The sequence below is a fragment of the Chamaea fasciata genome, unplaced genomic scaffold (genome assembly GCF_029207755.1).
Source record: "Chamaea fasciata isolate MVZ Bird 193981 ecotype frontalis unplaced genomic scaffold, bChaFas1.0.hap1 SCAF_10, whole genome shotgun sequence".
Classification (NCBI taxonomy): Eukaryota; Metazoa; Chordata; class Aves; order Passeriformes; family Sylviidae; genus Chamaea; species Chamaea fasciata.
Genome location: NW_027094095.1, coordinates 27,783,780 through 27,806,711, shown reverse-complemented (window position 1 = coordinate 27,806,711; position 22,932 = coordinate 27,783,780). Strand labels below are relative to the sequence as shown.

At 41.6% G+C, this 22,932-nt stretch overlaps 1 protein-coding gene across 1 annotated transcript; it reads left to right on the top strand.

Annotated features, from left to right (window-relative positions):
* Positions 1–3: 3 nt before the first annotated feature.
* NDC1 (NDC1 transmembrane nucleoporin) lies at positions 4–14,362 on the top strand. Its single transcript, XM_066192849.1, has 18 exons — positions 4–82; positions 389–509; positions 1,418–1,519; positions 1,721–1,895; positions 2,360–2,498; positions 3,938–4,046; positions 4,878–4,929; positions 5,422–5,554; positions 6,536–6,628; positions 7,870–7,951; positions 8,796–8,951; positions 9,980–10,234; positions 10,366–10,484; positions 10,703–10,753; positions 11,177–11,240; positions 12,112–12,212; positions 13,122–13,282; positions 14,104–14,362. The coding sequence occupies exons 1-18, from the start codon at positions 41–43 to the stop codon at positions 14,165–14,167; spliced, it is 2,019 nt and encodes a 672-aa protein (XP_066048946.1). The 5' UTR covers positions 4–40; the 3' UTR covers positions 14,168–14,362.
* The last annotated feature ends 8,570 nt before the right edge of the window (positions 14,363–22,932 follow it).

Genomic DNA, 22,932 nt, shown 5'->3' with positions numbered 1-22,932 from the left:
CGTTGGGCGGCGGCTTTGAACGGGCGGCCGGGCCGCGGCCATGGAGGCGGCGGCGGGCGGGCAGCGGGCGCTGCTGCGGCAGGTCGGTCCTCGGGCTGCGCTCCCCACGAGCTGCGCTCCCTTAGGCGCTGGGCTGGCGGGTGGCTGCGCATCTCCTCCGGTCTCGGTTCTATCACGCTGTCTCCCCGCAGGGGCTGGGCTGGCGGGCGGTGCCGGTCCCCGGCCCCCTCACTGTGTCCCCCCGCGGGTTCTGTGGTGGTGATCCCCGGTCCCCTCGCCGTGCGCACCCCTCAGGCGCTGGGCTGGCGGGTCCCGTTCCCCCCTCCCATTGTCACCGTGCAGGCTCTGGGCTGGCGGGTCCCGGGCCCCTTACGCCGTGTCCCCGCAGGTTCTGGGCTGGCGAGTGGCCGCCGCCATCACCTGGTCCGTGCTGCTGCTGCCCGTCTGCACCGCGGCCTTCATCGTCCTCAGCGGCCTCGACCCGTTCCACCCGGTGCGCTGGATCTCCAGTAGGTGCCCGCCCGCGTTTTCCTGGTTTTGCTTCCACCTGTTTGTGTTTCTGGGTTTTGTTGGGTTTTTTTTCCTACATTCTGTTGTTTTGGGCTCGGTCCCAGATAACGGGAACTCACGGTGGCACCGAGTCACACTTGTATTTCGAATCGTCTTTGGCCTTTGAAATGTTTCTGTGTTACAACGGCAGCAGCCGCAGTCCACCCTAGGTAGGAATAAGTGTTGCAAGTTCGTGTAAGTCCCTCACAGAAAAAAAACCCCAAAACAACAGGTTAAGTGCTTTAGTTGTCTGTTCCGAGTCCTTGCACACGCTTCCCCTTCCACCCTGTGCAGCTGCTGTTTCCATAAACAGCTTCAGTTTTCTCTATGGTGCACTGAATCCTAAGAGAAATCCTGAAGCAGCCACCCTGCGAGGTGAGAATAACTTCCCCTGAGTGCCTGCAATGAAAACTGAGAGGTGTTTAGCTGGAAGCTCGATGCCTGTGATCTCTGAGCTGCTCCAGGCAGAGAGAATTGACTTCCTTCCTCCCTTGAAAATAGAAAAGCCCTAAAGAACCACTCTGTAAGAACTTTCTTCTCTCTTTAGTGTGGCTGGATGGCTGCAGCTTTTCTTAAATGAAGGGAAATTTGATATTTGAGCCACAGTTTAGTTTTTTTAAACAAACTTCTGAGTGTTCACTTTGAAGAAAAGCAGTTGTAAGGGTGTGAAACAGTTTCAATGAAGTTTAAATATGCTTTTGTGCAGAAATATTGTGTAGCTGGGCAGACCTCATGTGGGATTAGAAAGTCCATTGACTTTAAGCACCCAGTGGATTATTGTCCATTGCTTAAATGCTGATTTCTGTTAACGTGTTGCTGCTGTATTATTGCAATTTTCTGAACAATAATATTTTTATTTTTTTTTTAGATTCTTTCAATGATTTGTATACTTCCTATGTCATCTTTTGTATCTTCCTGATGTCTGTGGTGATCATAGTAATAAGCATCTTCAACGTTGAATTTTATGCAGGTGGGTTGTGTAAATTGTTGAACTATCTTTGACACCTAAATTAAATGGGATGATAATTTATAATTTAGTGACTGATCCTGACTGTGAAAAGTTCTTTAGTGACAGTGGTGGTTTTTTTTTCCTCTTTTTTTTTTTTTTTTTTTTTAAATGAAAGATTTTATTAGTAAGAAGCGAAAATGATTTTTCTGGTTTTATTTACAGTGGTGCCATCGATACCATGCTCTCGATTAGCACTGATAGGGAAAATTATTCACCCTCAGCAAGTCATGCATTCCTTTGTTCATGCCGTCATGGGAATGCTGGTTGCTTGGTGTGCTACAATCATGACAAAAGGGAGGTTCCAGTTTCTTGCTGTGTCCTGCACGCCTTCAGAAAGGTAAATGTGTGTGTCAAAGAACTTTTATTGTAAAATGTATTTACTGATTGTTTCTTTCAAAAAGAATCCCAAGAATTTGGATATTCTCAAAAAAACAGCAATTCCATGTTGATTTTCTTTTTTAAAGGACAAAAAATACCCCCCTTTGTAAATGTTATAATACACAGAGAAAAAGCTGGACCAGAAAAACTACATTGCCAGGGTTCTTAATGGAAAGTTGTTGACAAGTTGGTTGTCAACTAGGTTGGTTGTTGAACTAGGTCTTGGTCTTGTGGTTAATGGGATGTATTTCATGCATAAATTACAAAAACAGGTGGTGGGATTCCTACTTTAGCAAAAACTTACTGAGATATCATCAGAAGTACTGATCAGGAAAGTAAAATCAAACTTCTGCTTTGAGTTTCCTAGGGCTTGAACAGCTTTTTGTTTTGGACTCAGAACTGATTCTAAGTTTTCTATTTTAGCCTGGAAGATGCTGTTCCTCAGATGTGCCTAAATGAGTATCACCTCTTCTTTCTACTGTCTGGAGCTTTCTTGGGATACAGTTACAGCCTTTTCTATCTTATTAACAATATGAACTATTTGCCATTTCCAATCATACAGGTAAGAGGTTTAAGCATCTTTGTAGAAAGACGTGTATAAGTGAAACAGTGATCCAAAAAACCTGGATAATTTACGAGCATGGCAGCAGGAGCTGCTGTCACTGATAGATGAAGTGTACCCCCAGCTTTAAATGCCAGCAGTGTTCATCCTACTCCTTCCTGCTCAGCTCCTTTCAAATGAACACAGAAATTGGGGTGCTGTGACTCTTACATTTAGACTACACCCCTCTGATGCATGTTAAAGCTGGCTGAGGTGGCAGCTGAACTAGAGGAAAAAGAAAATGTGCACAGACTGGGTATCAATTTCAGGAACTGACAAGGGTCATCTAAAAGCTGAAAATCTTGAGTTAAAAAAAAACAAACAACAAAACAAAACCAAAAAACAACTTCAGTTAAATAGTGCATTAAATCTTGCTTAGAGCTCAACATCCGAAGCCTTTTTGTATGTGTAGCACTGTGGAAACTGAAATTCCGTTAATTCCTCTGGAGGAGTCCTGCAGAAATCTGTACCAGTGTGAAACTTCATCTTAAAATTACTTCTGTTGCTGCAGCCTCACAGCAGCCATTAACTCTGCCTGATTCCCAGACTGACACAGTCCAGCCAATTTGGCAAGAGATGTCTTTAACCAAGTTTGGTTGTATTAGTGAAAAACATGTTCAGTTCATCAGCAAACCAAGCAGCATTTTGGCAATGCTGTAGTTAAAATATTTTTTAAAAATCTATTTAAATATTGTTAATTCTCCATTTTTTGTTGTTTATTTGGGTTTTTTTGTGATTGTGGGGTTTTTTGGTTGTTGTTTTTTTTTTTTCTTCCTCTTTTTCTTTCTTTTTCCTAATGCAACCTAGCAAAATAAAAAATTACTTTGGTTGCATTTGCATAGTTTCATTTTCATGATTTCATTTGTCAGCTGGGTTGCTTCAGTCATTTAGAAACATACATAGTTTATTTATTTGGAGGAAAGCATCAGTGTTACATTGGTTTTGCTGCTTGGATGATTACTGACTGTGGAACTCAGGCTTGTCACAATTTTCTTTATATTTTAATTGAACATTTAGAATGTAAATGAAATCTAGTAGATTAAATATGCCCTTTTGGGGTTGTTGTTTGTTTTTTTTTTTTTTTTTTCCTTTATTTTACATTTGACAGGGTTATTCTAGTTTGTTCTCTTGTGTATTGAGTCGATTTACCCCATTCTTCATTTTCACTGCTACAAGCAGGAAACAGGATAAGAACTAGAAATGATTATAAAATGTCAGGAAATATTTGGAGCATAATTAATAAATGTAACACTTGGAATTACCTTAAACGAAGTTTTTAATTGATCTAGACTTCAGGCTTTCACGTAGCTTTTCCTTTTTTGTTGTATTATTTTTATTAACTGTTTCATTGTTTTGTTCTGAATGTGGAATAGTAAACTATTTATTTTGTTTGGTTTTAGCAATACAAGTATTTACGTTTCAGAAGATCTTTGCCTCCCCTGATCAAACACAGTTGTGTGGAATCACTGTATTTTGTTAGAAACTTCTGTGTCACATATTACTTTTTTGGTAAGGGTTCCTGACATTCTCTACTTTTTAATTTGTAATTCCTGTATTTGAAAACTTTGATCAGTCAGGCTTAGCACTGGTCCTTCCATCGCCTGGTAGTGGAAATGTGGTGTCCCAGAGCTGAAGCTGACACCCCAGCAGTGGGCAGGACTTATCTGTGTGTAATGTTGGTGTAACATCCCATTTTTTTAGGCAAAGATCAGCACTTTGACTTTACTCTCTAGTGCCCTGTATATTATTTGGGGGGAGCTTGGGAAACAAAGGCAGGATGGCTCCCTCCTATATGAAAATGGTGTTTGGTCTGTGGTAAAAGAAAATCTGCTGATGAAGGTGCTTGCACTGGATTTTCTAAAAATCAGGAGGTCTTTGTTAGGGTTGTAAGTATCCTCCTAAATGATGTCAAAATATGCAAGAATTATTATCCCTTTATTTACATCAGGGGATAAATTAAAAGTATGGTGGTTCTAGATCAGATTCCATTAAGTCTTTAAAAGCACTTTGCTGCTGCCTGGGCTGTAGTGAAAATTAATATTAAATTACTATTAACCCTCTTTGGTTAGTGAGGAAACACAATTAACTCACTGCTGAGAAGCAGCAATAAAAGAGAAGGTCTACATTTCTCAATGTATATAGCTGCTAGCCTGAAGCCTTTTTTCATTTTCTATTTCTTAAAACAAAGTAACCCCAAGCACAGATTGTTTCCTTGTCCTCGTGAGTTCCAAGACCAGTCTCTTGTGTCTGCATGAATTCCATTTTTGTCTTCTTTTTTTGGCCTACTGTGTGTGTTTTGTAGTGTTGTATTTGTTTCAGAGTTTCTTTTTGACCCCCTAGGTTATATCCCAAAGGTGTGGATATGTACCACGATGGATCTTCATACAGACAGGTAGGTAGGACATTCTGCTGGAAACCTGGAATATTGTTGAGAGGTTCCTTTGCTGAGGAAGTGCAGCTTGGCAGCAGGACTCAGTTCTTTGCCTCCCCACCCAGAATGTGGGGAGCTCTGGCCATTTCTGAAATGAATCCTAAAGGAATCAGCATCCCCTTGTAGAAACCACATCGTCATTAAGACAGTAATTAGAAAATCACCTTTTTTTTTTCTTCTCTGTAAGTCTCTAAAACATTAGAAAGGGTAAACACTCCAGATTGCATCTGTGAGTTTTATCTGGTTTTCTGTGGTATTTTTTGGGGGGGAGGAACATCCTTATTTTTTTACGACAGCTGTTTGTTTTAAAATAGGGAAGCTGGAGTCTTAATACCTTAATTGACTAAAACTAGTCATTATTACTTATTTCATATTTATTTTCCTTAATTTAATTATTTTTTTCTTAATAAGAACACTAAAATACTTCTATCCTCTTGGTTCTTTTATCTGCAGTAAATTACATCCTCTTGACACTCTGAGTGGCTTATTGGATCTCTCCTTGTTTTACCATACCTGGCTGAGTGGTGTGTTTCTTCTGTTGACCTGGTACATTGCCTGGCTGCTCTTCAAAATTTATTCCACAGAGGTCAGTACTTGTGACAGTGCTCAAGTTACACCCTCAGTGTGGCACAGATAATTCTGTCATTTCAAAAGCAGTTCTGCCTAGGAAATAACTCATTGTGAGTTCTTCAATTTTCACAGCATGCACCATAGATAGTAACTGGTAACTGAATAGTCAAGAGAGGCCTGGCATTAACTGGCTTTCCCTTTCTTCTCATAGCAAGGCCTGTGCTCCTTACAAAATTAATGTTTTGTTACTGCCACCTCCTCCTCTTACTCCTCTGCTTCTGTTTCCAGATATTTCCTTAGAGAGGAAAAAACTCTTAATCTGACTTGATTTTTATTTCCTTTTTAATTAAAACACCATGAAACTTGATAAAAGAGAAAAAAAGTGAGGTTTGAATCCTGGGTCAATGTATTGGGGCAAAGTACTCATGGACTGAAATGGCAAATACAGTGCTGTTGGGGTGTTTAATTAGCTTTAATTAGAAAGGTGTAGTTGTTGTGACTACGTGGAGAAAAGATCAGTAATGAGTCAAGCATAACAACAGCTCTGAGGTGTGAGCAACCTGTCTCAAAGGATAATAACAAGCACCAGTGAACACCTTGTCAACATCTCTAATTACTGTATTGCTTATAAAACTGTGGAAGACAAAAGAAATCATCCATCTGTGAAAGTATAAAATGGACTTTGCCCTTTTGGCTGATTAAAAAAAAAATGTTTATCCATATGTTTTTGGGTTTTTTTTAAATGAGCTAAAAAACTTCCAAAGTTGCTTTTAAATATTTGCATAGTGTTAACTGAAAAGTCAGGAAAGAAATTGTAAAATTAGCCCACATGAGCACATTTATTTGAAGATAAAGATACCTGGATTTTCTAAGATTTCTCAATTTTAAACGAAAGGAGTAAACTTTTTTGTTTCTATGTTAGAAATTCCAAGCCAGTTTACTGGTCTTTCATAAATGTTTTCCTCTGTATAACACAACTTTTGATGTTTCTATTTAGAGTCATCATTTTCCCATTCAACCAACATTTGCTCAGGAGACAGACCAGTGCCTGCCTAAAATCTTAAACAGCAATCCTCCCCTCCTTATAAAGGTAATTGAGCTCCTACCTCTTCCCTGACAGGTGTTTGCTGAAAAGGTGTTTTTCAGAGCATCCAGTCACATCTTCCAGGTACCAGTTCTGTTCACTGAGGTGTTACTTCCTTGAAAAGCTGCCTCAGAGCGCTCACAGGCTGTTGCAATTAATGATGAAAATTTGTTTAGTAGTGACATCTGCTGGTGCTCGCACACTGTTACTGTGAGCTGAAGATTCATTTAGTTAGAGGTAAGATTGGTGTGCAGCAGAGGTGTCATAGTGTGTAGTGATGCAAAAACAGCACCTTAGTGGCATTCAGGTTTTTGTAACTCATGAGTCTTGTCACATAAACAGGTGTTTTCTCAAACCTTTGTGCTATCAACATCTTGTCTCTGCAACATATATTTGAGCTTTTAACATCTGTGCTCTCTCTTGAAATTAAAAATATATCCATACTTACATTGGAAGCTGGGTTTCTTTTTTATAAAAGGCAATAGTAAAAAGCTACTCAAAACCTGTGAGTAAAGAAGAGGAATTTTGGTCTGTGGTAATCATTAATAGGACTTACTGATTATAACACTTAGAAATTGGAGACCTTGTTTAAGAGGTATTATGTAAATAAAGATAAGAATATTCTCTTGCACCTGCAAAATCTACCTTTACTGATTTTACAGATTTCTGATAAGGCTGGAGATATAATAGGTTGCAATACCTTTTTAAGCTTTGCTGCATTATCTGAGGGTAGGTGGGGAAGAGTTGAGCACAAAGAGTGAAAGCAACAGGAGATCTAATATATGATCTCAGATGTCATTCAAGTGTCCAATTTATAATAGAGTTTTGAATATTGTGAGAAATCTGGCTATTTTTAGTGTGGCTCATGATTTGCTTAATCACATGAAGAAGCAGTGGTAGGTTGGTCCCATAAGGCACTGACCCTTAAAGCTGTAGTTGAGCTCTGGTTTGCAAAAACTGTTTTTTTCTTAGACTTTTTAGTGTCTTAATATCTTTCTGCCTGAGCTATTAGAATAAAACAAGCATTAAATCTTGAACTCCTGAGAACTGACGTATCAGTAAAGCTCTTAATAGCTCAGCAGCCCCATCCAGAGTGGATTTGCCTCCATTCTCTTTCTGTTATGTGACTAATTTTAGTCAGTGTGAACTCATTCTTGGTAGGGATTGATTTTGTATGGATAACTACATATTTTTTAAGCAAATACATTGGACTTTGCCTGCACTAAAACATTTTCCTTTCTTTGTAGTTTTTAGCCTTACAAGACTTGATGTTACTTTCCCAATATTCTCCTGTTCGACGACAGGAAGTCTTTAGCCTTAGTCAGCCAGGTAATTATAAAAACTATTTTGTGTTGTTTCCTTTTCTAAAATCATTAGTCAAATGCTCTTAGAAACTATGTAATGTTGTAAGATATGCTGCATAAGCTAGGAGCCTCTTCCCTGTGGTGCCTGTTCCAAAAGAATGTTTGATTATCTGTATTCATATTGTTTCACCTGCTAAACTCAACCAGTTGTGGTATGTGTTGGACCTAAATGGCAGCCACGAGGAAGCACAGGTTTAGGATTTTGAAAGCAGGGCCCACTTCACACCACCAGTGAGACAGTCCAGACTGGATAACCTAACAGATGTGTATGGGAGCTGAATGCTGAGGTGTGAGTGAGGGGAAATCAGGCACAAATACTGAGTCACCACTGCAGCCATGAGAGCAGACACTGGCTGTAACTTCAGTTACTGCACAGTCCTTTTGCTGTACTCACATGTGGCAGAGGAGGTCAATTAAAACTGCTTAAAGCCTTCAGGAACGTTTTGTAGCACCCTCTCAGGAATTCTAGTGTTTGCACTGCTTCGAAACTGTGTTGCCATTGCCACTGATATTGGCTCATTTCAGCTGTTGAGTGATTTCAGATCTGATGGGCTGAACTGCCTGTGGTGCCTTGCTTGCTTAGCCGGTTTCACCAAAGTCTTTTTTGAGTTATCCATTGAATCTGTCCTTGTTTTCATCTTCCTCTCAGTACAAACAGGTTGTCACAGTGCAAATGCCCTGTGGTGATTTGGAAGCTGAGTGGCACTGTGACAGTGAAGCCCCTGCTGAGAGCACATGGGCACTGTCAGAACAGATCCAGGGAGGAGCAGCTGGGTTAAATAAACCCTGATCTTTCTGTGCCCTGCCAGGTGGGCACCCACACAACTGGACTGCGATATCCCGGGAGTGTCTGAGTCTCCTGAGTGACCTGACTCAGAGGCTGATTGCACAGCAAGAAGCAGCAGCAGCAAATGGGAGAGCAAAGCCACCAGTGGGAGAGCTGAAAGTACCTCCACAGACTCCAGGTATGTGAGGAAATGCTCGTAAAGGTTTGTAAAGCATGAAGGTAGCAATAGATACACATTAGTCTCAATTAAATTTTATGAGAGAAATGAGGTATTTCTGCAAATAAATACAAACAAAAAAGATTCTCCCCCAATTAATCTTAGGTATTTGTGTTGAAATAATCCCAAAATAGCTAGAAAATTTGCAATTATCATGTTTTACTCAGTTTGTTTATTTGCATGATATTATGTTTGATACAGTATTTTTTTTCCATATTTGCATGAATAAAAGAAGTCTGATTATCACAGTTTCAGTAAGTGGTTCAACACAGCACAGGGAGAATTTAAGTCTTGCCAAGAGATGCTCTATAATTTGCATAACTGCTCTTATGATTAGTTTAAGATGGTAAAATTAGGTTCTGTTTATGTTTGTGTGATTCACTAATATCACTGTAGAGTGAGGAAAGCCCAGTCTGACTCCTGAGCTGCGAGCAGCCTCCAGGCATTTTGAGTGTTTTACATGCCAGACTTGGGCATCATTCCTGGCTGCACAGCTGTGTTAGCACAAGGCTGCCAGGTAATGGAATCCCTTAGCAGGCAGTGCCCTGGCAACAGCAGGCTTTTGGATGTCACAGGTGAATTTCTCCTAGTGCTGCTGATCCTTGGATTTGGACACAGACATGCCTTTTCTTACATGCTAATCAGAATGACCTTTCGTTCTTCTACAGACAGCCTTTTCTGTAGTACTTAAAGCTATGAGCTCACTTTATGTACATATATAGCAGGGTGTTGGAATGTTGGCTAGCAGGAGTAAAATAAATAAATCCACAAGGATCCTTCTCATCACTTGCTGTTTTTGAGCTGATAAACTTTGAAAACCCTCCATGCTTATGTTGATGTGTACTTCTTTGCACCACAAGAGTGCTAACCGTGTCCTTTCATAAAAGCTGTGATACAGAAGTTGTTGAAATAGCAATCAAGTAACAAACCCATCTCCTGTGTCATTGTGCCAGCCTGTTGTCTTCATGCAGTGTTTTCTCTGTCACCAGGAGCTGTTGGCATAGAAGACATGTCATTCCAGTCACAGAGGTCCAACATTGTTCTCAGAGCCTCCATGTCTCCACTGGTTAAGCCATCCCTGATGCCTGTGAAGACGTCTCCTGGTTCTGATGTTGGTTCACCTTTCAGCTCTCCTGCTTTAAGTTACAAGATGGGAGATGTGGATGTAAAATCTCCATGGCATGGATCAGTCCAAAGTCCCTATGTGGTGAGAAGGGGACCAAAGCTGTGGACGTCGGTTTCAGGTAGAGATTCTTGCACAGCACTCGAGCCTCACAGCCATAAGTGTAGTAGCCTTGTCAATGGAGAGCTGCATAGTGAGGATTGAAGTGACAGCAATCGGTTTTTCTGAAGATAATGTACTTTTTTCTTGCAGATCAGCAAATGAATGGTTCCCACCATGAATCTTTGCCAGTGCTCTCTGCTGCAAGAACTGGCAGTGAGGCAGTGCAGCCAAGATTTATCTACACATGGCTTCAGAACAAGCAAGAACAGGTGGAGTGAAATTGCAGGGCATAGGGGGTGCAGCTTAGGTGATACCTCTCTCAAAAAATTTTCCACTTTATGAAATGAATACTTTCTTCTCCTGTTAGTTTATATAACACAAATCCTTGCCTCCACTCCCGATGCCTTTATGCTGTGTGAAGGTGGTAGGCTGAGAAGGGGCAACTGTGCATTAAATAAATGCACTTTATTCTTTTGTTTCTTTTTAGATGAAAAACTTCTTGTCCAAACGGGCGCTGATAATGTATTTCTTCAGCAAGGTAAGTGTGGTCTTGTGTTTGAGACACGGGTAATGGCCTTAAAACCTGTATTTTCATCTAAGGCTTTTCATAAGTGCAACTTCTTGCTTGCTGTGAGTTTCACAGCAGAATTGTCCCATACCTGCAGAAAATTAGAATAAAAATGTTTTTTTAAACTCATCTGATTAGAAACTGCAATTTGCTTAAAGAATTCTTAGCCTTTGAAAACTAGTGAATATCCTTTTCTTTCCCTTTTTTTTTTTCCTCCTCAATTACAGCTGTAGCCTTGTGGGCAGCTCCTGTCCTAAAGGTATTTTACTTCTTTAGATGAGATTTTTCTGGCTATTTCCCAAGATCTGTTGGCTTTGCAGGTCTGTTCTGAAACCTGCAAGTATGGTGATATTATTTATAAAGTTCACTCACAACACTTTGGTTTCTTCTCAGCACCCAGAAGCCTCCATCCAGGCTGTCTTCTGTGATGCCCAAATGCACATCTGGGCTTTGGAAGGTAAGTGGTTTCCAGGTGATCCACTCTCTTGGTTCATGGAAAACTCTCTGGGCTCTGTGCTTTATGAATGTAATAAATAAAAAAAAAAAAATCTTTGAAATGCTTTTGACAAAAACACAAATGCATTTCAGACATCAACATGACTCAAGTTTAATTTACTTATTAGTTTTGAGATCCCACGTGAGATCTCTTACTTTATGTTCTGTACAGATTCCTGAATGTGATTTCTGGTGGTTCTCTCTGATGTCAACCCATGTATCACTTTTACATTTTTTCTAGTGATAGATGTATGATGCCTTTTTAGAACAGCTTTTCTGACTAAAGGCTCTGGGTCCTTCTTTGTTTATCAGACAGCTGAGGGCAGGCACTCAGGTAGTAGCTTGGCAAATAAACAAAAAGATGGTTTGCAGAGAATTACAAGAACAGTGACAGTACAAAGTTACATTTTGGATTTTCCTTGTTTCTTTCAAAGTCATGAGTAAATACTGGTATTAATAGAATCTTCTGTTACATTTGACTGTGCAAAGTTGATCAGTTTTCTTAGTGATGTGTTTTATGGGCAGATGCGCCATGCTGTGGCAGATTGAAGGTGATGGCTTGGGATGTAGAGTCCAGAGATGGGAATCACACATGATTTTTATGTAATCTCTCTTGCTTTACCAACTCAAGCTATTATACACCTGTCAAACCAATGAGTGGTTTGGTCCTTGAGCCAGACCTGAGGTGACTGTCAGCTGGCAGCAGCAACTCCTGAGGAATTCCAGCACACTAGTGGAATCTTCAGCAACACCATGATCTTTGTTACTGAATTCTCACCTTTTGAAGCATTAATTACAACAAATTTCTTTTTTTTTTCTTTTTTTTTTTAAAGGTCTGTCTCACTTGGTAGCAGCCTCTTTTACTGAAGACCAGTTTGGAGTTGTCCAAACGACACTGCCAGCTATCCTGAACACCTTACTGACTCTTCAGGAGGTAAAACTGTAAACTTTTCCTTGCTGCAAGGCAAGTTTAGGAGAGGAGGAGTCTCATTGATTTTACATAACAACCTTGCTGACTAGTCATAACATCGAAGTTGCTGCCACTAAAACAGCTCTTCTGCAGTTAATCTAACCAAAACAGCTGGTTGCAACTATGTACACTGTGAAACAGCTGAATAAAAACACGATGGTTTTTTTTAAAATGTGGAAAGAGAAAATGTGGAATGTTTAATTTTAAAGAAATGCTCCTGTGTGCTCTGTTAAGAGTTTATTTCTGGGATACAGCAATTCTAATACAATATCTTTTGCAGAGTTAGAACTTTATTGGGTTGCACACAATTCCTGGTGCAAGATGGAGCACTTGGAGACATTGCAAATCTCAGGAGATAAAATCTGTGTCTCTGCTAATACTAAGACACTACTCTCAAATTACTGATGTTTGTGTAATGTGTGTTTTAAGAAATCCAGATTTATTTCCATGGCTATCCATGTCCTATTAACATAACCATTTTACACTGCCCTAATGGAGATTCTTGGAAAGAATTTAGAGGTTATTAAAGTTCTTCAGTGTAAGTCATCTATTCCAAGAACAGGCACCAGGGGGGAAAAAGCCAATACCCTTGTTTGTGAAAGAAACAAGTCATAATACAGGGCAGAATTGTGTTTCTCCTGCAGCATGTGATGTGCTTAGCTTAAGACTCAGTAACAGAGAATCTTATTTCACAGAACTTGGTTCTGTGTTCCTGTTGATGGCTGGGAAATGCTCAGTCTACAAAACATTTTTGTGTGTCTTGGTGGAATTTCTGAACTTGCACTTTATTTTTGCTTTATTTGCCACAAAGATGTCACTAGTTACATGATGGAATAATTGAGCAGATGACAGGAATCTGTTTTTCTCAATCAGGTCGTAGACAGACATTTCAAGCTGCCACATGTTTCTAGCAAACCTCCCCGGATTTCAGGGAGTCTGGTGGACACATCCTACAAAACACTACGATTTGCACTTAGAGCATCTCTGAAAACAGCCCTGTACAGGATAACCACTGTCTTTGGAGAACACTTGAAGTAAGAACTTCCTCATGATCGCTTGCTTGTTAAATTTGGTTTAATTAAAGTTATTGTAGGACCTGTGAAAAGGGAAGTTTAGGGGAAAAATCCTTTCTGGTCATTATTATAACGTGGTATTTTAGTATTTTTTGATTTGTGGAACTTTAAAAAGTTCCTGTGTAGATATATGGTCCCCCTTAGAAATTTATTATTCATTGATTTCTGGGCAATTTTTCTTAGTGACTTTTCACGAAACTCTTTAGAAGCAGTTCATGAATACCACTTGTTTAATAAATCTGAGCTGCTGAAAAGAAAATAAATCAACTAGAGACAATTGTTCTGCAGAGAGAGAATCCTATGAAGGGTCCAAATAATAAAATTCCGTTGCTGCCTTGTTGTCCAACAGCTCTTCCTCAGCCATTCTCTCAGAGGGCAAACTTCCATACTTGGCCTTAGAATATGTGGGACTGAAACCTCCTGTAGTATCTGCCCATCTCTCCCTCTGGGGATGAAATGTCCTTCAGTTTAGAAGTGCTCAATATGCAGGAGGGATCATTTTAGGAGATTTTCTTATCTAAATCACCCTTGCAAGTTAATCAGTTGCTGTTTAGAGGTAAGGAAATGGGCAAGGTGTCCTCGTGTGGGTGTTTTTTAGAAGCTGTTGAGGATAAGAATGGACAGTTTCAAGGGTTAAATGCTTCTTTGTCTTGGAACATAAATGGTTTTTCATAAAATTTAGCTTCAGTGTAATTGATTTCAGTGTACACTCAATTTTAGCATGAGACTTTATTTTTGTGTTGTATTACTTCTAATGTAAAATGTTCTGCATTTCTTTCTAGTGCTGTACAAGTGTCTACAGAACACAAGAAAAGACTTCAGCAATTCCTGGAGTACAAAGAATAACTTTTGATGCAGCTATGGTTGTTTTTTTTTTTCAAAACTCTTGCTAAGAAGAAAATGGGACTAATGAGGCTTTTTACCTTGGCTTTTTGGAAAAGCATATGGAAGTATAAGTTGCAGAACAAAACTTTTAGAACTGTAAAATAGTTCCTGTGGGTTTGGATCATTTTTGTATAATAAAACTTGTAATTTTTGCCATCTTGCCTTCTTTTAATGTCACTTACAAATGAGAGAGTGCCGGTTCTTCTTTCTAGGTAAGACTATGACATTTAAGATTGCCAGAGTTATTTTGACACTCAGATCTTTCATTATTTTTCACACTGTGTTCTCTCCCTACTCTCTTCTGTTAAGGGGCTGGGGAGAGATTCACGTAGATACTTAGTGTTTAAGGGCTTCATAAATTTATTTGATAACACTTTTAGATCAAGAGCGTAGTTTAAGTGTAGGAGACAGATGTGCCCAGGAATAAAACATGCTGCTCCTCTGTAAGCTAGAAATACTCCATCAGAGTAAAATGGATGTGCAGAAAGGCATTAATAGCACCCAAATACTGCCTGGAAAGTAAGGAGCTCAGGTTTTACCTTTAAGGTGACTTAGCAAACCAAGAACCAAACCAGAAACATACGGAAAACAGTACTGCATTTAGTAAAACTTCTAAGTAATGATACTGAGAATCAACAGCTTTCTTTTTGGGATTAGGAAGGATGTTTGCAGCACGTCCAAATTTTTCAAAATGGTCCACGTTATTGGTAGATTCTGGTGAAAAATATTACTTTTTAAAAGCTTTTTTAATCTGAAAACCTAAATAATTTGAAAATTAAGTAATCAGTTTTTAAACACACTCCAGTTACTCTGATACCTATACTGGAAAATGTGTGGAGTATGTAGATGAGAACAGTAAGTTAAATGGTCTTGCAAATGAGTTTAATTTGATAAGGGGAAACAAAACTATTTTTTTTCCTTCAGTGCTGTTAATCCTATGGTTTTTGTTGTGTTGGGTTTTGTTTTTTTTTAACAGAGGACCCAAGATTTGAGGGTGGCCATGGTGTCAGTTATGTTGGTGTGATGTGGCTGTGTAGTAGTAGGGTGTCTGTAAGGTTTGAGTAAAAAGAGAAGCCCCTGAATTTCCACTGAGACCTGCATGTTGCTTTCTTCCGTACAGAGAGGTAATTTTTTTGTAATGCAGGCACTGCAGATGTTAGATTTGGTAGTGGGAATGAGAATTATATTGTTCTTTTCGCATTGAGATGGCCCATAGCAGACACAGTAAGGTGATAGATAGCCTTTCACAATGTTTAAAGGTTAAGCTAAAGCTTTCCCACGCTTGACTTCTACTACAGGTAGAAGCCTCTTGCCTGCCTGACTTATTAAATAATCTAATTTGCATATTTTTTGGCATTGCAATGTGCACTTGGAGTTAAAGGGTGCTTTAGTTGGTACCTCAGGTGTAACTGGTAAACCAAATACTGCAGAATAAAGTTTTAAATAATTTTTTTGCACTTTTCAACTGGTGCAGTACTTTTGTTTCATTGCCGTGGTATTTTCTGCAACACTCCCACAGCCATAAACTGCAAGTTCTAATTAAGTGTTACAGTTGTGAACAACAGGCTTAAAATGTAGATCACTTTTTGATGGCAAAGTGGTTGAGGCCTGTCCTTGTGTTGCAGCAGAGATTTGCACGTATCTGCTAACGTGTGTGTGATTCATGGCATTGTCCCTATGACAGAAGAGCTTTCAAAAGCTGATTGCTTTGTGGTTTCTTTAACAGCTTCAATATTTAAAGAGCTGAAGATTTTGTTTTACTTTTTAAGCCTTAATTTGAAAGTGCATCTTTAACAATATCTCATGCTTGTGAATCACAGTGTACAAGAATATAAAGTGTATGCTGGGTGCCCTTTGAAGTTGAGTAACTGATAACATCTTACTCTGGTTTTGGCTTGGGAATAATTCTATTCTCCTGGCAAAGTGTGTTTCAAGTCCTTTTGTATACTTTGTCTTAACATAAAAAGAATCAGTCTGTGAAGCCTCTGTGAGGTAGGGGAAGAGTCTCCTGAGTTCAATTCTGCATTCTGAGTACTGAGGAAAAAAAATAAAGCCTTTTTACAGTGGGTTTCTGTGTAGCTGCAACTAAACTGGATCCCTCAAGCCTGATATTTTTTCATCTGTTTAATCATCTCAAAGCTGAGCTGCATCTTGTTGCTGGATTGCCTGCTGCATGCACAGGTGAAATAGCATTCTGGTAACCTTGTGGACAACCTGCCTCTCCCACAGGTGAGCTGCAGTCAGGAGTATCTGAAATAATATCCCCTGCAGCTGTGGAGAGATACGTGGTCGATGGTTCAGATCTATGTTCCTGTTACAGTGGAGTAATGAAATAGAGGCTTAAGCTCTTGAGCAATCACTTATAAAACTGGAAAAAAAACCCCCTATCTTGCTTCATTTTCTGAGACACAGCTTTGAAAATTCAGACTGTGGGAGGACAAATGCAGAGGCCCTGGTCCTTGAAGCTCTTGCACGCTGCTGTATCCACAGGAGCCCGGCAGGACTCGCTCCCTCAACAGGAGCTCTGCCACTCTGGAGAATTGTCCCCGTGCCAGTCGTGGCTCCAGGCCTGAATGCCCCTTGAAATGAAGTGGTTTCGATTCTGTAGCTGCGTGCTTTGAACAGAGGCTGCATTGTGTGTGCTGTGCTCAGTGTCCCAAGGCCTGCAGCAGCCATCTTCCCACTTCCCACCACGCTCCTCCGGCTCCCAGGGCAGCCAGGGACGTGCCAGCCTCTCGCTGATGAATGTTCTGGTACCTGTTCAGTCACAGGCAAGTGGTGCAGTCTGTGGGCTCTGTGCTTGCCAGGCCTCCCCCAGCTCCTGCACGTGGCCACTGGGATGGTGCTCTGCCTGGGGAGGGCCTGATGCTCTGGGGGGTGGGTGGGTGTTGGGAATCCACAGGAGGTGGCTTCAGGAGCAGCCCTGGCTGTGGAGGTGCTTTGCCACATCCAGTGCTGTCCCCTTTCCCTGTGGGATGAATGGTGGCAGCTGGCAGTGCTTTCCTTGTTCGAGCAGGTGTGTTGTGGCTGCAGGGCTTCACACACCGAGGGCAGCCACGCTCCCACCACTCCCATCACCACCTCTCCTCAAAGATGCAATAAAACAGTGAAAGTCTGTGGAATCATCACAGACACTACACTGCAAGTTGAGAATCCTCCCCACTACCCACCCCCACCCCCTCCTCCCTCTGTAGTCTTTGATATTTTCCATCACCAGTAGTGTGTTAATGTATTTGCTGTGTGGATTAAATGCATTTGGGTGCTGTGGACATGCCTGGAATGTGGTTTGCCAAGCTCTTGTTTTGTAAGGGGATGTAGAATGTTGCTTTCTTTTGGTGCAGACTCATGGTAGAGATTTGCATCTGGCAGATTGACTTTGCACAGTGTAGAATAAACAAACAGCTCAGCTCCCTTGTGTCGGCGAGAGCAAACTCTGCGCCACGCTCAGATTTCAGAAAACAGAAAAAAAACCCCCAAAAAACCCTAGAGAAGATTTCACCTTTCTGTCCTTGGGACTACAGTAGAGAGTCAGTCAGGAGACAGATGAACATCTGTCTGGAGCCTGCCATGAGAACAAAACACAAATTCAGGTGGGAATAGTTCCCTGTTGGATATGCAAGCTGATTCATTGAATAAATGGTGATGGCACAGAGATTACCTCTTAAGTTTCTTTTTCTATCTCCCTAAAGAGTCAGTTCCTACAGTAAGAATTGCAGAGAAAACTGTGGCCTAAGCCACGTGTATGTACTCATGCAATCATCAAAGGAACCAGTGCTGAGTGTACTGTGAGTTCCTCTCCTACCTTTGCCCAAAACACAAAAAATTACAGGCTTAGCCTTTCACTTCTTGAATAACTCCACTTTTAAATCTGACTCCTAAAACACAGGGCTGAGGTGGGCTGTTGTATATAACTGCATCTTGTCTGAAAAGGTATGACAAGAGCCCTGGAGGAATTTTGCAGGAATTAGGAATGGAAATATATAACTGCCTGCAAGTCAAAGGTTGTTGAGTGTTACGTTGTTGAGTGTTACGCGTAAGCATCATTCTCTGCTCTTGCTAAGCAAGTTCCAGTTGTAGCTTACTAGTGTTTGAAGTTTCAGCTCAAGAGACAGACTGTGTGCCGACCTCGAGGGCAAGCTGTGAGGAGAAGGGAGATGGGGCAGGGAGATGGGGCAGTAGCTCTGTGAGGCACTGGGTTCCCTGTCTGTTCACTGCCAGAGGACACTGCTCAGAGCAGGTCCAGGCTGCCACTTGTCAGGGGTGGTAAAAGTTTTGGGTTGAGCACGGCTGCATCTCGAAGTTGGGTACCGAAGGGGCTTTTGTCTTTGCACACACTGGCAATCAGTTCTGGGAAAGCTTTATCAGCAACCACAGTGTGCTTTAGGAAGAGAAAGTCCGCTCTTGTAATTAGTACAAGCTGAAAACTGCCAGGGAAAAATTGGTTTGTCTTTTTTGTGCTTTGCATAGAGATCCTGTGCAGCACTTCAGCTCTTTACAGGTGGCCACTTTGCAAGTCTCCCAGATTCTGTATGTTCTGTTTGGGACACCAAGGGTTGAATTTAACCGATGGAACTGGAAATGAGTTTTACCATAGACGATGATGGGAAATGCTAAATGACCTGGAGCGAAGGGTGAGGGAAGCAGTCGATCTTTGTCACAAGTTTAGCACTCAAACTGAAGATTTTGGCTTCTGGGCCCCTGTTGTAAAATGGGATTTAGCCTAACCCCAACCTCCCTCACCTCCAGTGATAATAACGAAATGTTTGTGTCCAAATCAGTAGGTTGCTGCAGTGATGGACACCAAAGAAATGCCTTGGAGTAAATGAATAATTCTGTATTCTCCACAGGGCTCACTGTGTGGCCCAGACACTATGCCAATGAAGAGAAAACAGAAAGAAGAGTGACTAGCTGCTCATTCAGCAATCACTGTCTTCAGTGCATTGAATATATGGAACCCCAGGCAAAACAACTGGGCATCATGTTATAACTCCAGTTCTGTAACTCATTTAGAGTAGGCATGAGTCAAGTTCGTACCAGCAATTCTAGTCCTGGCACGTCCCTGTGCCAAAGACTGGATTTTACAAGCTGAACATTCTTAAGTTGGGCTGTTCTGTGGGGTTTTGTTTGTTTGTTTATGATTGAAGTTTATTTTACTACCTATGTTGTGTATTCATGGTGTGACAGATCTATTTATTGACTGATGCAGAGAAATAGTACAGATGAATGTTTGAGGAAACTAACTACAGGTGTAAACAACCACATCCTGAATGGAGCCTGGTTGGACTCTTCTTTGGAGGTTCACAGGAATAATCTGCCAATTAACTGGGGAGGCAGGAGGATCTGTAGTGTTCCAGTGGCTTTTGGAGATGATGGTTGTTTCTTGCAGTTTCTGCAAGACAAAGGTGGATTCAAGATTACCATGTGATTTTCCCAAAATATGCTGTTGTAAAGGGGTTTGTTTTTATAAGATAAGTCAGCGTGATCTGACGAATTCCTTTTTTCTAACTACAAGAACTATAAACAAATCTGTAAGTTATGAGGCAATAGTTGAGTCCATCACTAGATAATGTGTGGACAGTTTGACCTTGCTGCCTTAATTTAGGAGGTTATTTTCAAACCACTATGAAGAAGGGTTTTGTGCTGCCTTAAAGGGATATGGGCAATCTCTAAGAAACAGGCATACTCAGAGAGACAATTCTTTTGGCTCAGTTTTTGTTTGGTTGTTTCTCTTTTGCTATCTGTGGTGCAGTAAATTAAAACAAAAACAAGTCTGGACTTGGCATGCCTTTGTAAATAAACTGCTGTGTGTGAATTGACAGCTCCTTTGCAACCAGGTTATTTATAATAAGGTTTGTTATTCTCCCACCAGAGAGCTTGTTTTGCCCAGTATTAAGAGAATGCTTATGGGAACACCTCCCATCTCTGTCTGCACTGCAGCAGTTACACAAAGTTCTCACAATTTCAACTGTGTCCTTTTAAAATCTCGTTTTGTTGCCTGCTGGAAGAGATGATTTCAATATGTGAACTAGAGATTAATACTTCACCTCTGGTTGTTTGCTCTGCGCAGCTCACCTTTCCTGCATCCGTTCTGCTTCATTCCTCTCCTCCCACAGAACTGCTCGGGGAACGGGAGGTTTCAGCCGCTCCGACTTTCTCGAAGATCCGGTTTGTGACGGCGGCTGCTTACAGCCGTCGCTTCCTGGAAAAGGTAAAGACCTTTGAAGGCTGCACTTGGTGAACTGGAGTCTCCATGCAGTGTCCTTTCTCCGCTCCTGTTACAGATGATCTCTTACTGTCCTCCTGTGTATCCAGCACTCGAGGCAGGGAACTGTGCCTCTGCCTGTGCAGCTGTGAGCGCAGGGGCTGTTCAGAGCAAAGAGGTTGTTGAGCATTGCAAAAGCACCTGTAGGCCCTGAAAACACCGTCATGGCAATGATCTGATCCTGGCTGGTGTCAGTAGGGAAAATGTATCATACTTTTAAAAACTTGTTCTTACTGATACAACTTCACTCTGGCCCAAGCTAGCCTTAGACTTCTACCTGTTTTCTCTGTCTTTGGTCACCAGCTAGGAGCGAATGGGCAAATGGGCAAGTCTCTAATTACTTAGCATCTGTGCCCCTACCCACTTGACCTAGTGAGAGGATATTCAGGTGAGCAGTTTCATTCCTCTGGATGTTTTTTATACCAAATTGCAACCCCACCTTTCATATGTGACTCAGAATGAAGCAGGGATCAGCTTCAGGGACTGAAGATGGCCTGCCTGCCTCAACTGAAAGGATACTTTGCTGATGGTGACATCATTAAGAGAGAAGAGCAAAGTGGCCTAACTGTGGGCCAGTGACCAATGACCACAGCAGCCCTTGGCAACCAGGAATGCAGAACAAGAAGGCTAATATAGAGAAATCTTCCCCACATTTTCCTAAGGGCAGACTGTTGCTGTCATGGGGGAGAGAGGCCAATGACTGGCTTTCACAAGGACACAAGGAGGGAGACACCCATCTAGCTCATGGCTGCAGTGACAACATTGGGTGAATCAGTGTGTGCTGTACAGCTCATGCATGCAGCAAAGTCATGGTGACCCAGGGCATGGAATAGTCTCAGCAGCCACGATTGCACTTGCTTTGCCCTTTGTTCCAGAACCAAAACATGAAGTGTCTTCTGATTCAGTAGGGAGAGAAAACGGACTACTTAACTCTTGCACTAGTACAGTTATTCAAGGAGCATTTGTTTCTCCCAGCACTTGTCCCTTCCACGTCTGTGGACTTGCCAGAGGGGCCAAGTCATTGCTTTGGAACAGCTCTAGGAGCCCAGTCTCTACCAGACACATCCAGGCCTGGAAGAGAATGTCCATCCACCACCTGTTTCTCTTGCTCAGGGCCAGGGCTGGACATCCCCAGCTGCCTAGTCCCACTAAAGACAGGGCAGCCGCCAAATGCTTTACTCGAACCTGAGGAAACAGTGCTGTGAGCGCAGGTTTGAGTCCGTGGGACCTCATCTCCTGTGGGAGGAATATGGGGACCTGCAGCTTGAGCTGAGGTCTGTATTTCTGTGCCATGATCTGCCACGGAGAAATTCATCTCGGTGGGAAGGGCCTTTACCCTCTGCTGGAGCTTGGAGCTGTGATGTGCTTCAGTGTGAACCTTTCCTGGCTTGTAGAGGGTGCGCAGCACATGGAGGCGGCTCCGTGCCCGCTCCTGCCCATGGAACAGCCCAGCCCAGAGCGATTGCTGAGCCAGTGGCGGCACCTGCTGGTATTTGGCAGAAAGTTCTGGATAGTGGTGATAAAAAGGAAAAAAGCAGCGGTTCAGAGCAGGCCACACACGACCTCAGGTACAGAACGCAGTAATGAGGGTTAACGAGCTTCTCCCTGCTTGCTATGGGAAAATCCCTAACCACAAAAGAAAATCCCTCCAGGAAGGTACACAATATAGGCAAAACTTCCTGTTTTCTAGGAAACTCCCTCTAGATATTTGGGCAGCATGTATCAATATAGCTGTAATAATTTGCACAAGATGAGCCCACGTTCAGGATCCACCTAAATGCTATTTATTTCCTGCACTGGAAGCAGTGGGATTTCTCTGGTTACACTGCGTTCTGGAATAATATTTCCCTCAGTAAATTTTACTGCCTCTTCATGTCAACTGAGGTTTAGGCCGTCGCCACTGTGTATTTCTGTCTTAAATAATTACTGCTTGTTGTAGTACTGCCAGGTGCCTTTAGCATTTCCAAATAAAAGAAAAAGAACAGCTTGATCCTGAGGGCCTCATGGATGGATGGGACTGGAGGATGGGGGCATAGGTTAGCAGAGCACTAAGAGGTGGTGTGGTAACGTACACTGAAAAGTTTTGTTTTCATAAATCCCTAGGATATCACCATTCCAATTCAGTGCTTGTGCCAGCTAGTTGATATTCAGTTTTGTTTCCCATAGAGGTAAGGTGGGGATTCTCTCCCTTTTTGTACCTTCTTGTTCCCACTAAGATATTCAGAGGACATTTACCAGTTTTCAGTCACCTTTGACAGACAGCTATTAACTTCTGGCAATTTAAGATGTGGTCTTACAGAAGAAAAATATCCTATTACTGCCATTATTGAGGGGAAAGGCTGTCAAGTTCCTTGCTTGGTAGACCTCAGGTCCTCCATGCTAGGCAGGAATGAGAAGAAGCATTGCAAATGAGAGTCATTAGTACTTCTTCTCCCAGAACTACCTGTTCTATCTCAAGATCTTG

Excerpts from the sequence above, each read along its gene's own strand:
- NDC1 (XM_066192849.1), top strand. The coding sequence starts at position 41 with ATGGAGGCGGCGGCGGGCGGGCAGCGGGCGCTGCTGCGGCAG. Across the intron at positions 1,896-2,359 it reads TCCTGCACGCCTTCAGAAAG|CCTGGAAGATGCTGTTCCTC; the intron begins GTAAATGTGTGT and ends TTTCTATTTTAG. Across the intron at positions 7,952-8,795 it reads CTTTAGCCTTAGTCAGCCAG|GTGGGCACCCACACAACTGG; the intron begins GTAATTATAAAA and ends GTGCCCTGCCAG.